At 34.6% G+C, this 18,829-nt stretch overlaps 1 protein-coding gene across 9 annotated transcripts in view; it reads right to left on the reverse strand.

Moving 5' to 3' along the window:
• The window catches only part of ATG4C (autophagy related 4C cysteine peptidase), an 81,781-nt gene that overhangs the window by 13,632 nt on the left and 49,320 nt on the right, over positions 1 to 18,829 (reverse strand). For all 9 annotated transcript variants that reach the window (XM_007978494.3, XM_007978488.3, XM_007978489.3 and 6 more), the window contains 3 exons: positions 17,726 to 17,804; positions 16,990 to 17,066; positions 9,853 to 9,972 (listed from right to left, as the gene is read on the reverse strand). In XM_007978494.3, coding sequence (XP_007976685.1) covers positions 9,853 to 9,972; positions 16,990 to 17,066; positions 17,726 to 17,804 — 276 coding nt within the window. The remainder of the gene's footprint in view (positions 1 to 9,852; positions 9,973 to 16,989; positions 17,067 to 17,725; positions 17,805 to 18,829) is intronic.

The following is an 18,829-nucleotide window of genomic DNA, read 5'->3' on the forward strand; positions in this document are numbered from 1 at the left end:
TTTTTGAACAAAACATATTTTGAGTTGTGCATTGAATAAAAGGACTATTCCAGTTTTAAGATAAATACACAGCAATTTAAGGAAAATAGAAGAACTAGGTAAAAACACACTGTAGATTTTCTATAACTCAATCACTGACCTCTTTACTAACTTATAAGTAAGACAACTTTATAACAAAGTCTCTTTAATTCATTTCTTCACTCAACAAGTATTATTTACTGACCTTCTACAACGTGATAGCCAGTGCTAAGCACTGGGGATACAAAAATAAACAAAACCAACAAAATCCTTCCTTGTTGAGATGACATTCCAGTGGAATAAACAGATGATAGATAACTAAACAGAATGTGTATATATACATGATATAGCAGAATATATACATATATGTGTATAGTGATATGTGCTAAGGAGAAAAAACAATGAAGGAAGGGAATTCCAGATGTATAAAGGAGCCCAGGGAAGGCCTAAGAATGTGACACTTGAGTAAAGACCTGAAAGAAGGGAGAGAACCATGGGAATATCTGTAGGAAGAGAATGCCAGGCACAGGAAACAAACAAAACCCATGAAACAGGGGTGGGCACTGATCATTTTCAAGGAGACTAGTGTGCCTATACTCAAGAGAGTTAAGGAAGAATGGTAGGGAATGAGCTCAAAGAGGCAGCAGGGAGAAGCAGAGATTCCATTTATATAAAGCCTTGTGGGTTTGTAAGAGTTTGGGCTTTCACTCTGAGTTAAAAAGCTACTGTAAGGTTCTTTAAAAAATTAACATAATCTTAGTTACATTCTAAACAAAATCACTCTGGCGGCTATGTTGCTTCTAGACTGTGGACAGAGCAAGGGAGATCAGTTAGGGAGCTACCGCAATAATTTCAAGGAAGATGTGAAGATGGGCCAGGGTAATAATGAGAGTGGTGAGAAATTATCAAATTCTAAGTACATTTTAAAGAAGAGATGATGGGATTTGCTGATGCGTACGACTTGGGGTTCGTGAGACAGAGCAAGGGATCCAGTTTTTAGGCTAAGCACCCAGGAAAATGGAGTTGTCATTTAATAATCAAATTCTTTTCATTTGCTATTTTACTATACTTTTATAATTTACTTCAGTACCATAATTTCTTTGGATGAATAGAAGATACAACTTTAATCTCATGTCTCTCTCTAAATAGTATTCATGGCAAAATTCTAATGAAATACAGAAACAAAACTTCTGTGCTACAAATTTTAAAAATATTTTTAGTTTATAGTCACATCTTACACCTTAAAAAAATAGCTAAAACAAGTATTTTATAAACATAACATTTAGGAGCATCATAATGGAGTAGCTTGTATCAAATCAACCCTACCACCAAGAACCACCACAACAAATGGATGAAGTACAGCCAGGTGCAGTGGCTCACACCTGTAATCCCAGCACTTTGGGAGGCTGAGGTGGGTGATCACCTGAGGTCAGGAGTTCGAGACCAGCCTAGCCAACATAGTGAAAGACCAGCTGTACTAAAAACACAAAACTTAGCGGGGCATGGTGGCAGGCACCAGTAATCCTAGCTACTCAGAAGGCTAAGGCATGACAATCATTTGAATCTGGGAGGCAAAGGTTGCAGTGAGCCAAGATCACACCACTGCACTCCAGCCTGGGGGACAGAGTGAGACTCCGTCTCCAAAAAAAAAAAAAAAAAAAAAAAAAAAAGGATAAAGTATGATAGACAAAACAACTGTTGGAAAGCACCTGAGAGCAATTAAGACAATGTAAGTCTTGAGAAATAAAAATCTTAGAGAGGCAAAGTCTATTAAGAAATGAGAGAAGCCAGAGATAATGGAATAAATATCTTTAAGATACTGAAAGAAAACAACTGCTAACATGGAATTCTATATCCAGTAAAAATATCCTTCAACAACAAAGGCAAGTTCTTCCTCTTCCCTTCCCCTCCCAAACAATTAATTTTTAAAGCCACTAGATGGGGCTAGGCAAAGCAGGTATGCATGTCCAGGTGGAGGTCAACTGGGTATGTCGAAGACAGATTGGAACCTGGCAGACAGCAGACATCACTTTAACCAAGTGGTCAAAGTTAGCATCACCAATAAAGAGACAATAAAAATCACACGCCAATCACCAGGAAGCAGTCAAAAAAACATAGCATCACTTTGGTGATATATCTGGCAAAGTATAACCTGAAATTAATGAGGAAACTGTACAGACAAACCCAAATTGAGAGGACAATCTACAAAATTTTCAAAAGTGTCCTGTAAAAAACTAAGAAACATGTATCCTGTTATCTTAAAAAATATAATGTGAAAATCAAAAAAGATGATTAACTGTTCCAGATTAAAGATTTAAAATGCATAAATGTAACATATTATTGTGAACTCAATCTTTTTGCTACATAGACATTATTGGGACAACTGGTGAAACCTGAATAATTTCTTGGGAATTAAATGGTGATAATGTACAATGCCACTTTCCCGATTCTAATAGCTATATTGTGATTATGTAGGAGAATGTCCTTATTTCTTAGTAAGAAGTACACACTCAACTATTCAAGGGTAATGGGGCATCATGCTAACAATTTATTCTCAAATGGTTCAGGAAAAAACTATTTGTATTATATATACAACTTTTCTATAAATTTACTATTTTTCCATTTTTAAATGAAGGCATAATAAAGATGTGTTCAAACAAAAGCTGAGAAGATTTATCACCAGGTAACAGCACTAAAAGAAATAATAAAGAAAGTTATTCAGAGACAAGTGAAATGATCCCAAAAGGAAGTAGAGTAAAAACAGAAAAAAAAAATGAAGGGCATCAGAAAGGGTAATACTGACTCTTTAAAACACAATGCCTTGTGGAATTTAAAATCCTACAGGATTCAAGTATTTGATGACACAAAGTACAAAAACAGAATTTAAGGTAAGAAATATTACTAAGAGATAGAGGAACATTTAAAAGTTGTAATTCAATAGGAAGACCTGACAGTCCTAAGTTTGTATGTAACTAATAACAAAGCCTCAAAATGTATAAAACAAACAAACAAAAAAGATCTTAAAGGAGAAACAGACAACCTACCATCACAACTGGAGACTTTTATAACATGTCTTTCTGTAATTTAAAAACGATATAGGAAAGAAAAAAGAACGTAAAAGATTTCAACAACATAATTACTCAGACATGAGGGGAGGCAGGGAGGAAGATTATTAACAGGAAGATTAGAGACTGTGTTAAATAGAACTATTCCAAAGAGATGCTGAAATCTGAAGAAGGCGAAGAACGGAAGAGTGGTTGTTTTGGAGGCACTCCAGTAAACCTGATTTCATCATATTCATCTGACCTTCAAATTTTCTACTCTCAACTCTCCTAGATCATTCGCCTCCCTGTCCACAGGGATTTCCACAGTTGACCATTTCAATGAAATAAAAGATATTACTAAACTGACTTGAAATTCTGCTCTCCCCATCATGCCAAACTTTATTGTTCACTTTACCTATTCCTAATTCAAGGCTTTCAAGAGTCTTAAAGCAAGACATGAAACTCTATTAGGTCCATTATGATTAAAAAGACACTTACTCTTCTCCTGGTGATTTTTTACTCATTGTATGGTGGATCTAAATAGGGCAGGTTTCATGGACACGTTAAGATCCTCACAGAAAATGCAGTGAATATATACTAGTAAATATTTTTTGCACTCCCCAAATTAAAGTATGTCTCTTCTATTTTTCTTCCTCAAGACACTGTATTTTCTTCTTGATGAAACTTTTAATTTTTGTTATGCACTTGTGTGTTTAATGTCCACTGGACTGTAAGTTCATGAAGCCAGGAGTCTCAACTATCTTGTTGACCACTGCATATCCAGCTCTAGACAGTCATTCAACAAAATGGACACTTACTATGAGCTGGGCACTGTTCTAGATGCTCTATATGTCAGTGCTTTGACTTACGGTTTCTGTTTGTTTTTATTTATTCTCAATGCTTCAGTATGACTTATGTTTTTTTTTGTTCTGTTTTATTTTGAGACAAAGTCTCGCTCAGTTGCCCAGGCTGGAGAGGAATGGCACAATGTTGGCTCACTGCAACCTCCGCCTCCTGGGTTCAAGTTATTTTCATGCCTCAGCCTCCTGAGTAGCTGGGACTACAGGCACACACCACCACGCCTGGCTAATTTTTGTATTTTTAGTAGAGACAGAGTTTCACCATGTTGGCCAGGCTGGTCTTGAACTCCTGACCTCAGGTGATCCGCCCACCTCGACCTCCCAAAGTGCTGGGATTACAGGTGTGAGCCACCATGCCCTGCCCAGTATGACTTATGTTTTGAAAGAATTACGGGGCTGCTGAATTGAGAACCAGCTAGAGGCAGGGAAATGAGGCTTGGAAACTACATAAGAGATCACTAAAGTAACGACAGTGTCTCAGACCAGTGTTGCAAGAGCAGTAGGGATGGTGGTGCAAAGAGGTCTGATTCTAGATATACTTTGAATCTACAATTTGTTACGAGATGTGAGAGAGAGAAGGGAGCTAAGAATAATCCAAGGCTTTGGTCTGAGCAGACAGTGGATAAATTTGCCATCAAATGAGATAAGGAAAACTGTGAGCAAAACAGGATTCAGAAGGAAGAGCAGGAATTTGATTTTGGAAACGTATGCCAGACACATAAGGGACACTGAAGAGCAACTGGACATTATAATCTATAATTTGGAAAATAATTTTGGGCTAAAGATACGATATTGGATTATAATTGATATTTAAAGCTATATGACTGGATGAGATCCTCAAGATAAAGAAGATATCAGAACTAAAGGCTAAGCCCTAAGCTACCCCAACATTAAGAGGCTGGGGAAGAAAGCAGGCAAAGAAGACTAAAGAAGGAGCAATCAGTGAAGAATGAGAAAAACCAAAACAGTTTGGTGTCCTGGAAGCCAATGTGAAGAAGGTGTAGGAAGGTGAAGTGGATGTTCACCTATATCAAATGCTTCTGTTACGACAAGCAGAATGAACTCTGAGCTTCGACCAATGGACTTGGCAACACAGGGTCATTAGTGACCTTGAAGAGGAATTCTGGTGGAGTCATAGGGATGAAAGCACTCAAGTATTTGCTGACTAAATGAATGATCGTATTAATGAACTTTCTCTATTAATTTGTTCTCCTGGTCACCTAGATGTAAAACAGACTTGTCGGTGAGCTCTCTCTTTCCCTTGCCACTTTCTAAGTGGCTGTCTTACTGATTTACCTTCACAAACTTTCTGAAAGTACTTCCTTCCTCTTTAATTCTACAGCTTCTGTACTAATCTAGGTCCTTGAAGAAGACATTACAAATCAATGAAGAAAAATCAGACTCTTTGATAAATGATGCTAAAATAACCATTTGTCCATGTAAGGAAAAAAGATACCTACTTTAAAACATATACAAGTTCTAGACTGGGCGCAGTAGCTCACACTTGTAATCCCAGCACTTTGGGAGGCTGAGGCAGGAGGATCCCCTGAGGTCAGGAATTCAAGACCAGCTTGGTCAACATGGTGAAACCCTGTGTCTACTAAAAATACAAAAATTAGCCGGGCGTGGTGGTGCATGCCTGTAATCCCAGCTTCTAGGGAGGCTGAGGCAGGAGAATTGCTTGAACCCGGGAGGTGGAGGTTGAAGTGAACCAAGATCGCACCCCTGCACTCCACAATGGGTGACTGAGCAAGACTCCGTCTCAAAAATAAATAAATAAATAAAACATATACAAGTTCTAAATGTGAAACATAAAACTTCTGGAAGAGATATAGAATATGTTTATGACTTTCGCTTATTAAAGATTTCTTTGATATAAAATTCAAAAACCATAAAAGTGTTATTAATTTGGGTATATTAAAATTAAAGACACAATTAACAAGTAAAAATAGTGGCATAGGAGAACATATTTGTAACACATAAAGCCGACAAAGCAGAAGTATCTAGAATTATAAAGATTTCCTTCATATCAAATAGCCCTATAGAAAAATAGAGAAAAAGAATGAATGGGAAATTCACAAAAGAGGAACAAATGGGCCAATAAACTTTGATTAAATGTTCAACCTTAGTATCAATCAGGGAAATATAAAATTACAAAGAGGTACTATTCATATCCACAAGATTGGTTAAAATTTTAAAGTTTGACAATATCAAGTGTTGATAAGGATGTTAAAGAAATTCTTATATACTGCTTGGCATGATCCCTCTGGAGAGTATTTAACAACATACAGCAAACCTAAAAATATGCTTATCTTATGACCCAGAAGTTGCACTGTAATGTATCTAGTATATCTAATGTAACCCTACTTAAAGTATTATACATGCACAAAGAGATATGTACAAGAATATCATTTAAAACATTATTTGTAATTAAACAAATAAAACAAGGAGTTTTAAGTTCTCAGAAACAAGCCAGATGACCATCAAAGAAAGTAAGTTTAAATAAAGAGTGTATTACAGAATGGACCACTATTCAGCTGTTTAAATGAATAAGCTAGACCAACATGTACAGTTACATAGATAATCTCTAAGTCACTGTTAAATAAAAATGTTGCAGATGAATATATATCTCTTTATATAAAAATATTATTAACAAAAAATTTAATAAATGTAAAATAATATTGTTTATGGATACATAAAGTATGGGTATGATACACTAATTCAGGATAGTGATTGCCACTGGGGAGGAAGAAAAGGAATAAGATTGGTGGACGAAAACACACTTATTAATTATATATGTAATTTTCTTAAGCTCAGTGGTAACACATGGGTATTTACTATATTATTCTCTATATTTCCGTATGCCTGAAATTTTAAAATTAATTTAACGAAATCAACATATTACTAAAGTACAAATTCTTCAGCCTTAATTCAAGACTCTCCACAGTATTATTCTAATCGACTTTTCTAGCCTCTTCCTTCAGTATTTCCTATAGCAGTGTTTCCCGAAACTCAGAGACTTATATACCTCTTTCACTATTTTCGTTATGTAGCCATCTCTATCATGATTAATATTTTTCTTTTCATCATTTTTAACTTAAATAGCCTTGTACAAATCAATAAATCATATTTAATATGCCAGTTAATATAAGTATTAAAATGTTTGTCCTAGTGCCACCTAAAAACAACAAGTGTCACATTTTGGGATGCCCTGTCTTATGCAAGTGGTTCTCAAATTTAACACACAAGATTGTGTGGGAGGCTTGTCAGAAATGGAGACTCTCAGGCCACACCTTTAGGGATTCTGATTCAGGCAGTCAGAAGCAGAAACCCTGCCTAATAAGAAGCCTTGGCACCTACCAAGTTGGACTACTTGCCATTCTCTAGACAAACTCTCCACTTTCCTTCTATACTTTTCCTCTTGGTATTTCCTCAGCTTGAAGTAACCCTCTCTTTCCCTAAGCCAGTAGAAATTAAGCCTATACATTAAAGCCCTTCTTAAATATGACCATCACAATAAAGTACTTTGACTTAGATGTGACATCTCTCTCGTTTCAACCCTCTTCTTTCCTCTATCAATTTATTTCTATTTCCATATGGATGCTTATCATATTCAATGTAATATATGTCTACTTGTCTTATTCCCGCTACTGAAGTATAAATGTTACTTGAGGATGGAAGCTTTACACCTTGTTCTCAAGCAGAGATTGTATTCTGGTCATTTTATGCTCTGTATATGATAGTTATGCAGATACTTGCTAGACTGAATTCTGCTAAACACTGAATCAGTTTAACAATTTTTATTAATATTTTAAAATCATATAGCATAAGGAGTTATTCATTCACAGGGTATTATGAATTAAACATGAGACTAGACTAACAGCTTCATTTTCAAAATGAGAAAACTGAAAATATATATCTTATATAGAAACAAATAATTTTAAGTTAATTTAATTTTTAAAGGTTAAAAAAAAATGGTCGAACTAAAACTGCCCAATTCAGTTTTTAAGAAAAAAAGGCAAGTGCTTAACTTATAACCTTCCAGGCAAAAGAAACTGACTGTGTTATTAACTGACATAGTGAGTTTTGGATACTGCTACAAAAAGCTACTCACTTAAGAAGAACAATATTATAACAGCAAAGTTAATTGATTCTTACACAATTCTCAGTACTTCCAAAAGACATTTCAATATAATTTCTCTTTACTTTAATGCATATTATTCTGATGCTCAAGAGTAATAATTTCTAAGTATTTTTCCAATGTAAAAACCACAACTGTCTTTAATTAGAAAATATCAACACACAATTCATTAATTTTGTTTTTTTCTAATTTGGTAATAATAATCTGGTTTGTTTCTATTCTAGGAGTCAACTGCTTTACTGTTTTAAACATATTTTAGTCCAGATAGAAAATAAATGAATAGAAACAGAGAAATGGGACTTTTTAATGTAAAATGTTCATCAACATCAATAAATATCACAATATCACCTGTATTTGTATACTTTAGCACACACATGATACTTTGTAAAGACAAAGAACTGTCAAATTAAAATATACAAATGTATATACTAATTTCCAGTAATAGGAGGAAAAATGAAAAATATATATTTTGTTATGTTCACCTGGCCTTCCATGTTGAAAAAGGAGAATGAAAAGAGAACAACTGTGAGAAATGAAGACTATGGAATGGTTCCCACTCATTTGCTTCTTTCCTCATTCATTTTTCTGTCATATTCCTGTTAAATTTCCTCTTTCATATGGCAGGTCAAGTAAACTAAATCTAGCTTATATGAAACATTTTATTTATCATTCCACTTTTACATTCTAAAAACAAAATTTCAACTCACTATATCCACTTTCCTGAATAAAATTAACTGGAAATAAAGCAGTAATAAGTTACTATTATACATAAGCTCCAGTTAAGAATTCTGAGGTCAGGAGTTCGAGACCAGCCTGACCAACATGGAGAAACCGCGTCTCTACTAAAAATACAAAATTGGCCAGGCATGGTGGCAAATGCTTGTAATCCCAGATACTCAGGAGGCTGAGGCAAGAGAATTGCTTGAACCTGGGAGGCAGGGGTTGCGGTGAGCCGAGATCGCGCCATTACACTCCAGACTGGGCAACAAGAACGAAACTCGGTCTTAAAAAAAAAAAAAAAAAAAAAAAAAGAATTCCCAAAAATGACTAGTATTGGTCTTACTTACCATAAAATGATAGCCTAACTATTGATACAAATAAAGAGAGCTATCTAACTATGCTTACTTCTTCAAAAAGTAGTCTTTTTTTCCTAAAGTACTAAATATAGATAGCTATTAAGGTTCCATAAATGTTTTAGCAGTACTCAAGGACCAAAAAAATGTAGAAGTATAAATGTAATGAGAAGAAGTTAAATAAACCTCTTTCAAAGATCCTTTAAGTAGAACAGATCAGATTAGACAAGCTTATTGGAAGGTAAAAACACAGCTCATTTGATAAAGCAGTTCTGAGAAATCCAAAAATACCATTTCTCTTTTTAAAAAAATCAAAGAAGCACTTGGACTAACAAGAAATAATGCACAATTTGGCTTGATCAAATACTTCATTAATTTTTTTCCTACCCCTAAGGGATTGCCCTTTTAAAATCTTCTTCAAATAGAATATAACCTAATTGCTTGCACCGGTCTACAGTTTGCAAAAGGATTTTTATTTCAACAGTGCCACCTAGTGGACCAATCACTACTTTCAACTGGTCACTAGTTGATTTCATTTGCCTCAAACGCTAAGATTCCTCAAATAGCTTTTTTTTCAGTTCACAATGGTCCTAATAATAATAACATTCAAGAGGAAATTTTATAAAAATATCATAATTTACAGGTTTTTGCCTTCTGACAGTCTGTCTCTAATAAAATTAGGTCATTTACAAATACAATATTTTAAATAAAGGTACCTTGGTGATTTCTTCAGAAGCTCGTTCGAAGTCCTGAACATTTCGACAGTAAAATCCTATTGTACAGCTGGGATCCATTTTTCGAAACGACATCTTTTTGGGAGAAGGGCAGTGGAATGTCTGTAATTTTTAAAGTTCTTCAGGATTAATTTATTTGATAGACAAGTATATATAAAACTATTATTTAAAATTTCCTATCTGGCTTTTTCCCATCACTATAAACATGATTTTCAAATGGTGTTTTAGTTCAGCCTGTGCAGATAGTCCTCCCCACTCTGCAAAACTATAAAATACAAGAGCCAACTTTTGTATATATTTAATTCACCAAATTTCAACCTTTTGTGACATTAGTGCCATTCTGCAAAAGTAAGGAAGCGTGTCAAAAGTGGTATGCATTTCTAACACTTGAAAACACGAAAAAGATATGCACAGCCTAGTACGAGGCTTGGAATTGAGTTAGTCATTTCTATTAAAATGCAGTTAAGTCTGTTTTGTTGGAGATTTTGGGTAATGTTTATTAACCTTTTAACAAGGACATCAAGACTTTTTAAACAAATACACAGATTCAGGTAAATGTTCTATATTGATATAAAAATAGGTCAACTTGAGGGTTTTAGCAATTCACACAATTAGTACATAACTGCATATTCTTCAACTTTCTCTTTGAGTGTGCTTTAATTCTTGTTTCTTCTCAGACAACAGGCTGGAACAAGTGAAACCATTCCATTATGGTCCTTGCTCTCTTTCTCATCAGTCCTTTTGTCTCTTTAGTTCACTTTTCTCCAACAGACACAGTGCCACAGATATAAATGGGCTGGGGAGGCTGCCCTAGTTTCTCTACTGTCTTGCTAATGGATTTGGCTAGAGTTTGGCATCTTTAGGGAATACAAAAGTAGAAAAAGGGCAGAATATAAAAATAATCATTGCAATCTTTTTGTTCTTCACAATCACACCTTAGTACTATGTTTAAAAAATTTTTTTCATGCTTAAATGCTTTGCCTGTCCTTAAAAATCACTGATGTGACCAAGTCTTTTTCTGTATGTAGAAAAAATAAGTTTGTGTTAAAAAGAACGTAAGACGATATATTCATATTTGTATAAATAAACTAAGGATATACAAAAATTAACAAGTTTGTGGGAAAGGGAGAGAACTGGGCAGATGGGAGACAAGTGTGGGAAATATTTGAATTAAAGAACAAGCTCAATTAAGAAATAATCTAGGAGCTGGGTGCTATGGCTCCCATGTACAATCCCAGCTATTCAGGAGGCTGAGGCAGGAGGACTGCTTGATGCAGTAAGACAAGATCATGCCACTACACTTCAGCCTGGGTCAGAGGGCAAGACTCCATCTCCATTAAGGGGAGGGGAGGGGAAGGGGGAGGAGGAGAAGGGGGGGAGGGGAGGGGAGTAGGGGGGAAGGAAGGGGTGGGGGGAGGGGAGGGGTGGGGGGAGGGGAGGGGAGGGGGCTGGATTTGTGCTCATAAAGTTATAATTTCCCTATATTCAATGCCTAAAACTAAGGGATTTTTAACTTCATGCTATCTATTAAAATGTAGAAAAATAAGTTGTCATATTTGTTATGTTCATGGTGAAATCAATTAAAGTCACTCTTTCTCTCCCTGTACATCCTAGTGACCCAATTTGTATCGCATATCATCACCAAAAGATATGCAAAATATACACATTCAAGTTGTTTTTTTTCCAATGAAAAGTTCAATTGCATATGAGATTCAAATCCAACAATACGTCAGTTAATATAGGCCAAAAAATGAGTTTTCAAAACTATGACTTCTGCAAAATGCTTAGCTAACTTACTTTACACACTGAGATTCAACCTTGCTAAACTGGAACCTCCATGGCACTAGTCAATACAAGTATAATCTTAGTTGGACTTTTTCTAACATTGATCCACCTGTTATATTTGCAAAGAAATATTTAAAACAGATCTAGAAAAGCACAGAAAAGCTAAACAAACTTGTTAGTTAACAATTTACAGAAGAATGAGTATATTAGGGTATACATCACAGTTCTAAGTCATATTTATAAGAAATTATTCTACATACACGGTATCTACAAAACCATTTCCCCAGCTCATTCCAAAGACAATAACAAGGAATGCTTCTTAACTTTTTTTCCAGTTGAGGATAAGGAGGGCCAAAAGCTTGTACATGGTCTAATAATATATTTTTGAACTCATCTACAAGGGTATCCTATATTATAGTAAAGCACTGGTAAAAGTTTTCGTGTAAGAACTTAAGTAAGGCTCATGCCTGTGCCCAGAAACTCAGGAGGTTGAGGTGGGAGGATTGCTTGAGTACAGAGGCTTGAGACCAGCTTGTGCATCATAGCAGGACCCTATCTCTAAAAAAAATTTTAAGTAGCCAGGTGTGGTGGCGTTCACCTATAGTCCCAGCTACTTGGGAGGCTTAGGTGGGAGAATCGCATAAGCCCAGGAGTTTGAGGCGCCAGTGAACTATGGTGGTGCACTGCACTCCATCCACACTGGGTGACAGAGCAAAACTCCATCTCTAGAAAATAAAACTTTTTAAATTTTAAAAGGCTTTTCATGTAGGAACCAATAATACTAAACCAGCATAGTCTTATTACTATCTCACTGTATTGACTACAATCATCATAGATAATAACAAATACTAAATTGTTATTCATGGTTGTTTTAATATCTACAAAGAACTTTTAAAATATTCACAAAAACACAGATAGAAATCTCTGATCACTGAAACTGCTATTGGGTATTGCTGCATGAGCACTAGGACTCATACAACAGAGAGGCATTTTATATCATTTAAACTTTTTTTTTTTTTCTTTGAGATGAAGTTTCACTCTTGTCGCCCAGGCTGGAGTGCAGTGGTGCAATCTCTGCTCACTGCAACCTCCACCTCCGAGGTTCAAGCAATTCCTGTGCCTCAGCCTCTCGAGTAGCTGGGATTACAGGCGCGTGCCACCATGATGGGCTAATTTTTTTTTTGTATTTTTAGTAGAGATGGGGTTTCATCATGTTGGCCAGGCTGGTCTCAAACTCCTGACCTCAGGTGATCCACCCACCTTGGCCTCCCAAAGTGGAGGGATTACAGGTGGGAGCCATCACGCCTGGCTATTCATATCATTTTGTTCACCCAAGAAGATTCTAAGGCCAACCAACATGAATTTACAATTCGCAACTGTTGTCTATTGCAGAACAAGTTAAACTTTCAAATATTTTCCTAATTCAGGGCTATGTTCACTTCATGATAATTTTGGAGCTATGCACTTCAGATTTTTTTTTTAATTTTTAAAATTCAATGGTAAGAGGAGTAGCATCTACTTGACAAACGCACTTTAAGGAGTATTCACTAGATACACTTCTGTAACAGTGATTCTGGAAATACTGGCCAGGGAGAATCAATTCCCATTTATTTCAATTTTTGATACATTATTTACCAATTGCCGTAATAGTTATTAGGCACCTACAAAATGACAGGCACTATTCTAGGCTTATTGTTTAGAATAGTGAAGTCTAATTACCTAAACATACAAAAACAATACTGAAACATAGAGGGGCTTATAGGTACAGCTATGCTATTTTGGTGATTCAGATGAAGCTTCCTAAGACAGTTAATTAGAAAATACCCTTACTAAAAAGTATCTACTGATAATTAATCCAAAACAGTTAATTATAAAATACCGTTACTAAAAAGTACCTACTGATAATTAACCGGGTATGGTAGCACGCACCTGTGGTCCCAACTACTTGAGTGGCTAGGGTGGGGAGATTGCTGAAGCCCAGAAGGTCAAGGCCACAGTGGGCTGTGATTACACACTACACTCCAACCTGAGTGGTAACAGAGCAAAACCCTATCCTCCACCCAAAAAACAACACAAAAAAACCTACTACTAATTGCAGTTTATATGTGTAATTCATAAAGGGTATTATCTTTCACTGATGAATTCACTCATCCAATCTATCTAGATGCTCACATACATAATTCTAATAGCTTTACTGCCACTATTTCTGAATTTCCTAAGATAGATTAAAACAGTTACCACTGTATGAACCTTCTAAAATCTGACATTTGGAATTGGGGACCCAGTAATCAGAACAAACTAACATGTCTATTAATAAAGCTTTTCTTGGCCGGGCGCGGTGGCTCAAGCCTGTAATCCCAGCACTTTGGGAGGCCGAGACGGGCGGATCACGAGGTCAGGAGATCGAGACCATCCTGGCTAACATGGTGAAACCCGTCTCTACTAAAAATACAAAAAACTAGCCGGGCGAGGTGGCAGGCGCCTGTGGTCCCAGCTACTCGGGAGGCTGAGGCAGGAGAATGGCGTGAACCTGGGAGGCGGAGCTTGCAGTGAGCTGAGATCCGGCCACTGCACTCCAGCCTGGGCAACAGAGCGAGACTCCGTCTCAAAAAAAAAAAAAAAAAAAAAAAAAAAAAAAAAAAATTAAAGCTTTTCTTACATACCCTCACTGCCAAAGCCCATTTGGGGTCTCTTCTCATTCCCTTCTAATTTCAAGTTGTTCTTTGATGACTTTTGTTTAAGGTTGTTCATGCTGCTCCTCTGAACCTCATTTTCTGTTTGAAAATTACAGTGAGTTTCTACATTATAATGTGCCCTCACACTGAACCATGTGCCTCCATTCGTCACTCCTAACCAAAGATATCCCTGGCATATCTTCACTACTAGACTTAGGATCCAAATATAACTGCCGATGCTCGCTTCACAATGTGTTAAAAACTCAGTGAAGATAGCTAAAAATAAGGAAGAGTCTCTTAAAGGTTAGTATAGAAATTCAATAGTATATACTAATTTATTTCAGAAGAAAATGTCACAAGAATTAAACATTAATAGAAATGTATATAATCAAAACACTTGGAACCACAGAGAAGAAGAATTCAACAAAGGACTCAAGAGTTTAGGACAATCTCTTGCACCTAGAAAATGTTCATTAAAAAAGAAAGAAATGAGTTAGTCTGATTTGGTTTCAAAATGTTAACAGTTCAATTCTAGAAATGTAGAAATTCAACACTGTAAGAACAACAAAAGATGCAATCTGTTTAAATCTCTTCTTCAATCTCAAATATTCTCATATCATCCCACTTCCTTAAAATTTCACAATCTGTTAGATTTAGAGCACTCAAAATATCAAAGGACTACCAGCAATTATTTATGTGGAATCAATGGATGATTTAAGATTTCAATTTCTCCATCTATTAACCAAAAAAAATACTGACCCAAAAAGTTCCCTACAAAAATGATTTTAATAACTGAAGTATAATTGTGGTTTCAGAATATGCATAATTTTTTATATTAATCAACTACAAAATTTCACTAGCTATAAATATACAAGCAGTATAGCAAAGCGAGGATGGTTAGTAATACAGGGTAGTTAAAACACCTTCAATTGGTGTATTATAAACTTAAAAGATGATTAAAAGCAAAAAGTGAAATTTTATTCCTCTACAACTTGATATAATTTTTATATTATACTTTCATAGGAAAACAAGTGATGCTACTAACTAAAATAAATCTCTTCATTGCAGAAAAATAAAAATTTTTAACAGGAATTTTCCACACAGATTAAGATATTCTACCAGAATCTCAAAAATATAACATCTATAAACCCATTCTATAAGTATCCCAATATATAAGAAATGTTTCTGTGCATTTAAGAAGTCAATTTTAACAAATTTTACCTTACACAGTAAAATCTTAAAAGCAATTATTCCCTTCCATTTTCACTATTCACTAGCCTACTTCAAACCTTTATTATTAATAAGTCCCTCCTGGAGTGTTGCAACAGTCTCCCAATAATGAGTTGAAGCCTTTCTAATTTTGATTGTATACACATAGCCAGGATATTCATTTGCTTGGTATCTTTGCAGTCTCTCAAAATATCAAATGGATAATTTCTCTCTATTGGCCAAAATAATCAGACCAATAATCTTTTAATTTGCTTATTTAGGTAATACTAAAATACTAAGAACAATTTCCATCTAAATCTCAAGTATCTACTGTTTATAAGGAGTCAATTCCGCAGTGATCTACTGGAAATGTAACTTGAACACAAGAATCAGTGCTACAAGACCATAAGGCAGAAAGAGAATTACAATGTAGTTCACATGGCACAATTATTCTGTAGTGCCTTCCCCAGTATCAATCAGTCAACTAGCAAATATTTATTAAGGTGCAAGATACTATGAAAGAACAAAATAGACCTGATGTCTGGCCTCCAGATGCTTATACTTTAATTGAAATAATAGTTTACAAAGGATGCCAAAATGTTTTATAATGTATCTTTCTGAACCAGATTTTAACCTTGTGGTTTATCTATTTTCACATTCTACCTCTTAAATACTATTAGGTGTTAATATTAGCTAGCAAGCAATTACTAAAACAAAGTATTCAACTACATTTGCAACTCATCGAGTCCTTGAAAATTAGTGATCCATGACACTCAAGTGATTTAAATTATTTTATTCTGTAAAATTACTTTAGTCTGTAAAAGCACCAACTGGGAAAACAATCAAAAGCATGTAATAATTACATGTTTCATTTATGTACTCTCAAATTTTTCTGAAAAAATACTGGATCACAAAATGACCTATATAAAGGAAAAGAAGAGGTTAAGAAATAAAAGCTAAAAAAAAAATTAGAAACCCAACTAAACTCTTGGAAACTTCCAACTAAAGGCTAAGATTTAATTACTGTACTCAAAGCAAAATAATTTAGCAGATAATCTCATTAAGTTGCTTTGTTACTCTAACTCGTCTATCCCCTTATATTTTTCTTTTTTTTTTTTAAACAGGCCTAACATTTTAAATTCTTCAGTACTGTTTAGCTGTCTCTATACAAAATTACTTGGAGACTTGATCATTTATTTTAGTATGGCCAGGGTTTCTAACAAGTTAGAGACAAAGATAAATGAAGGAAAAAGTATATCATAAATTAAAATTCAGCAACAAAGTACTTAACCTTTGACCACTGTGTTAATTATGGCTCTATAAATCAGTAAAATATTGATTATTAACCAGTAGTTATAATACTATAAAAGTATAGCTACCTAGCACATCTCTAAATAATTAGTTTACTTCATATGGTAAGAAAACAGTATCAGCTCTTTATCCATAGTACCTCAAGAGGGAAATCCTTTATGCTGACATCTACAAAAGATTGGCAGTAATGAGGATCCATGTAAATCAAACTGTCATCTACAAGGACAAAACAGAAGACAAGTAATTCAAAAAACACCTTATTATTACGCTGCTTACAATCCAATTTCTATGTAGAATAGCTGAAAAAAATCTGGGAGTAACAGCTTGCCAGACTGATACTCATTGACTGAAACATAGGTTTGCACAGGATAGATTAACTTTTGCATAATCAAATATGCTTGTATAAGCAGAATTTTTATAAAGTGATGAGACTGTCATTTAATTTTTGGTGATAAAATTACTTTCACAAACACACAATTATATTCTACAGTTTGCATATGAAAAATGTACTGCACTTCTTTATCTTGACAGGAAGAACATATTGCTTGTCATTTTATCATCAACTTGCACCACTAAAACTGGTAAAAAGTAAATATGTAAATAGCAACTGCCAGAATGTGGCAGCAATGTCTTCTGAAGTTTAGTGCAACCAATAAATTATGCCTTGTTTATGCAATAACAGAAATTAAACATACATTTTACAGAATCTAATTATGTTGTGGACCAAATGACAAATGAGTGGCTATAGTAGGACTGATGAATGTGTAAGGTACTCTCTTTGCTCTGTTAATCATCCTGTTTCCAGATGATCTCATATTAACTTTCTGACTTTTAAAAGAAAATAATGAAGAAATATATTTTACTAAATCACTAACCTTGAAATCCAGCAAAGTAATATGACTGTTTAGGTTTGCCACCAATAATACCCACACAATATTCCAGGCTTAAAATACCCTGCCAAAAAAAATTAATACAGATTTAGTCAAGAGACAAGTGGTAATTATTCAAAGCAAACCAATTTCTATTACTAATATTAGTAGTTCCCAAATTTACCACTACCAGTTATCATTTATATTATATTTGCACTCAGGTTCTTTCTGAAATCCACTTGTCTTCCAAACTGCCTTCCTTTTCTTTAAATCACTCAACATTAACATGACAAATCAAATATTTTGATCAGCATGTTGCTCAACAACATTAAACAACTACTACATAGAGAGATAATCAATTTTGTCACCTTAAGGCAATAAAATTCCTGCCAAAGCCAATACACTTAGCCTTCCAGTTAGCTGGTGCAGCCTCACTGTGATCAACATAAAATTTTTGTCAGGCTTTTTGAAATGCTAACGATAGTTCTTAGAACTTTTGGCTGTTTTCATTGAACCTTGAGTCTTAGAATCGCAAACTGAAAGCCATTTTCTAATCAATGGCATTCACTCAAATTTTTTATGCTACTTCATTTGAAATAAATATAGAGTGATGAAAACAACTTAATCCAAGGAAAATAATATTACTACATTTAAAGCCAATTTATTTTACTAATCATAAAATATCAAGAATACCACAATAAATTATTTAATACACCCCTCAGCAATCTATTCTAAGCAGAACTCTAAGTTAGGCCAAATCAACTCTATATCTTTTTAAAAACATGTCCAATTAAGTAAGTTTAAAATGTCTAGTGGAATGAATTAATGTCTTATCAATAGTTCCTGCAATAATTTTGATATATCCTATAAAACACAAATAATGATAAAGTATAGGTTATAAAATCTCAAAACTATTAAACAATAGTTAAGCTTTCCTTCTCTTAAATGAGAGGATGTTTTGAAATCTATAAGATACAAAAATAAAGAATATATGCACAAATGTTCTTTTTCCTTTAACAAGTAACCAAACCATAGAGAACACACAAACATACAGGAAATACAGAAAAAAGTAAAACTTTTCCAAAATTCCAACGCCAGAGCTCATCATTA

This window comes from Chlorocebus sabaeus, chromosome 20 (genome assembly GCF_047675955.1).
Source record: "Chlorocebus sabaeus isolate Y175 chromosome 20, mChlSab1.0.hap1, whole genome shotgun sequence".
NCBI classification, from domain to species: Eukaryota; Metazoa; Chordata; class Mammalia; order Primates; family Cercopithecidae; genus Chlorocebus; species Chlorocebus sabaeus.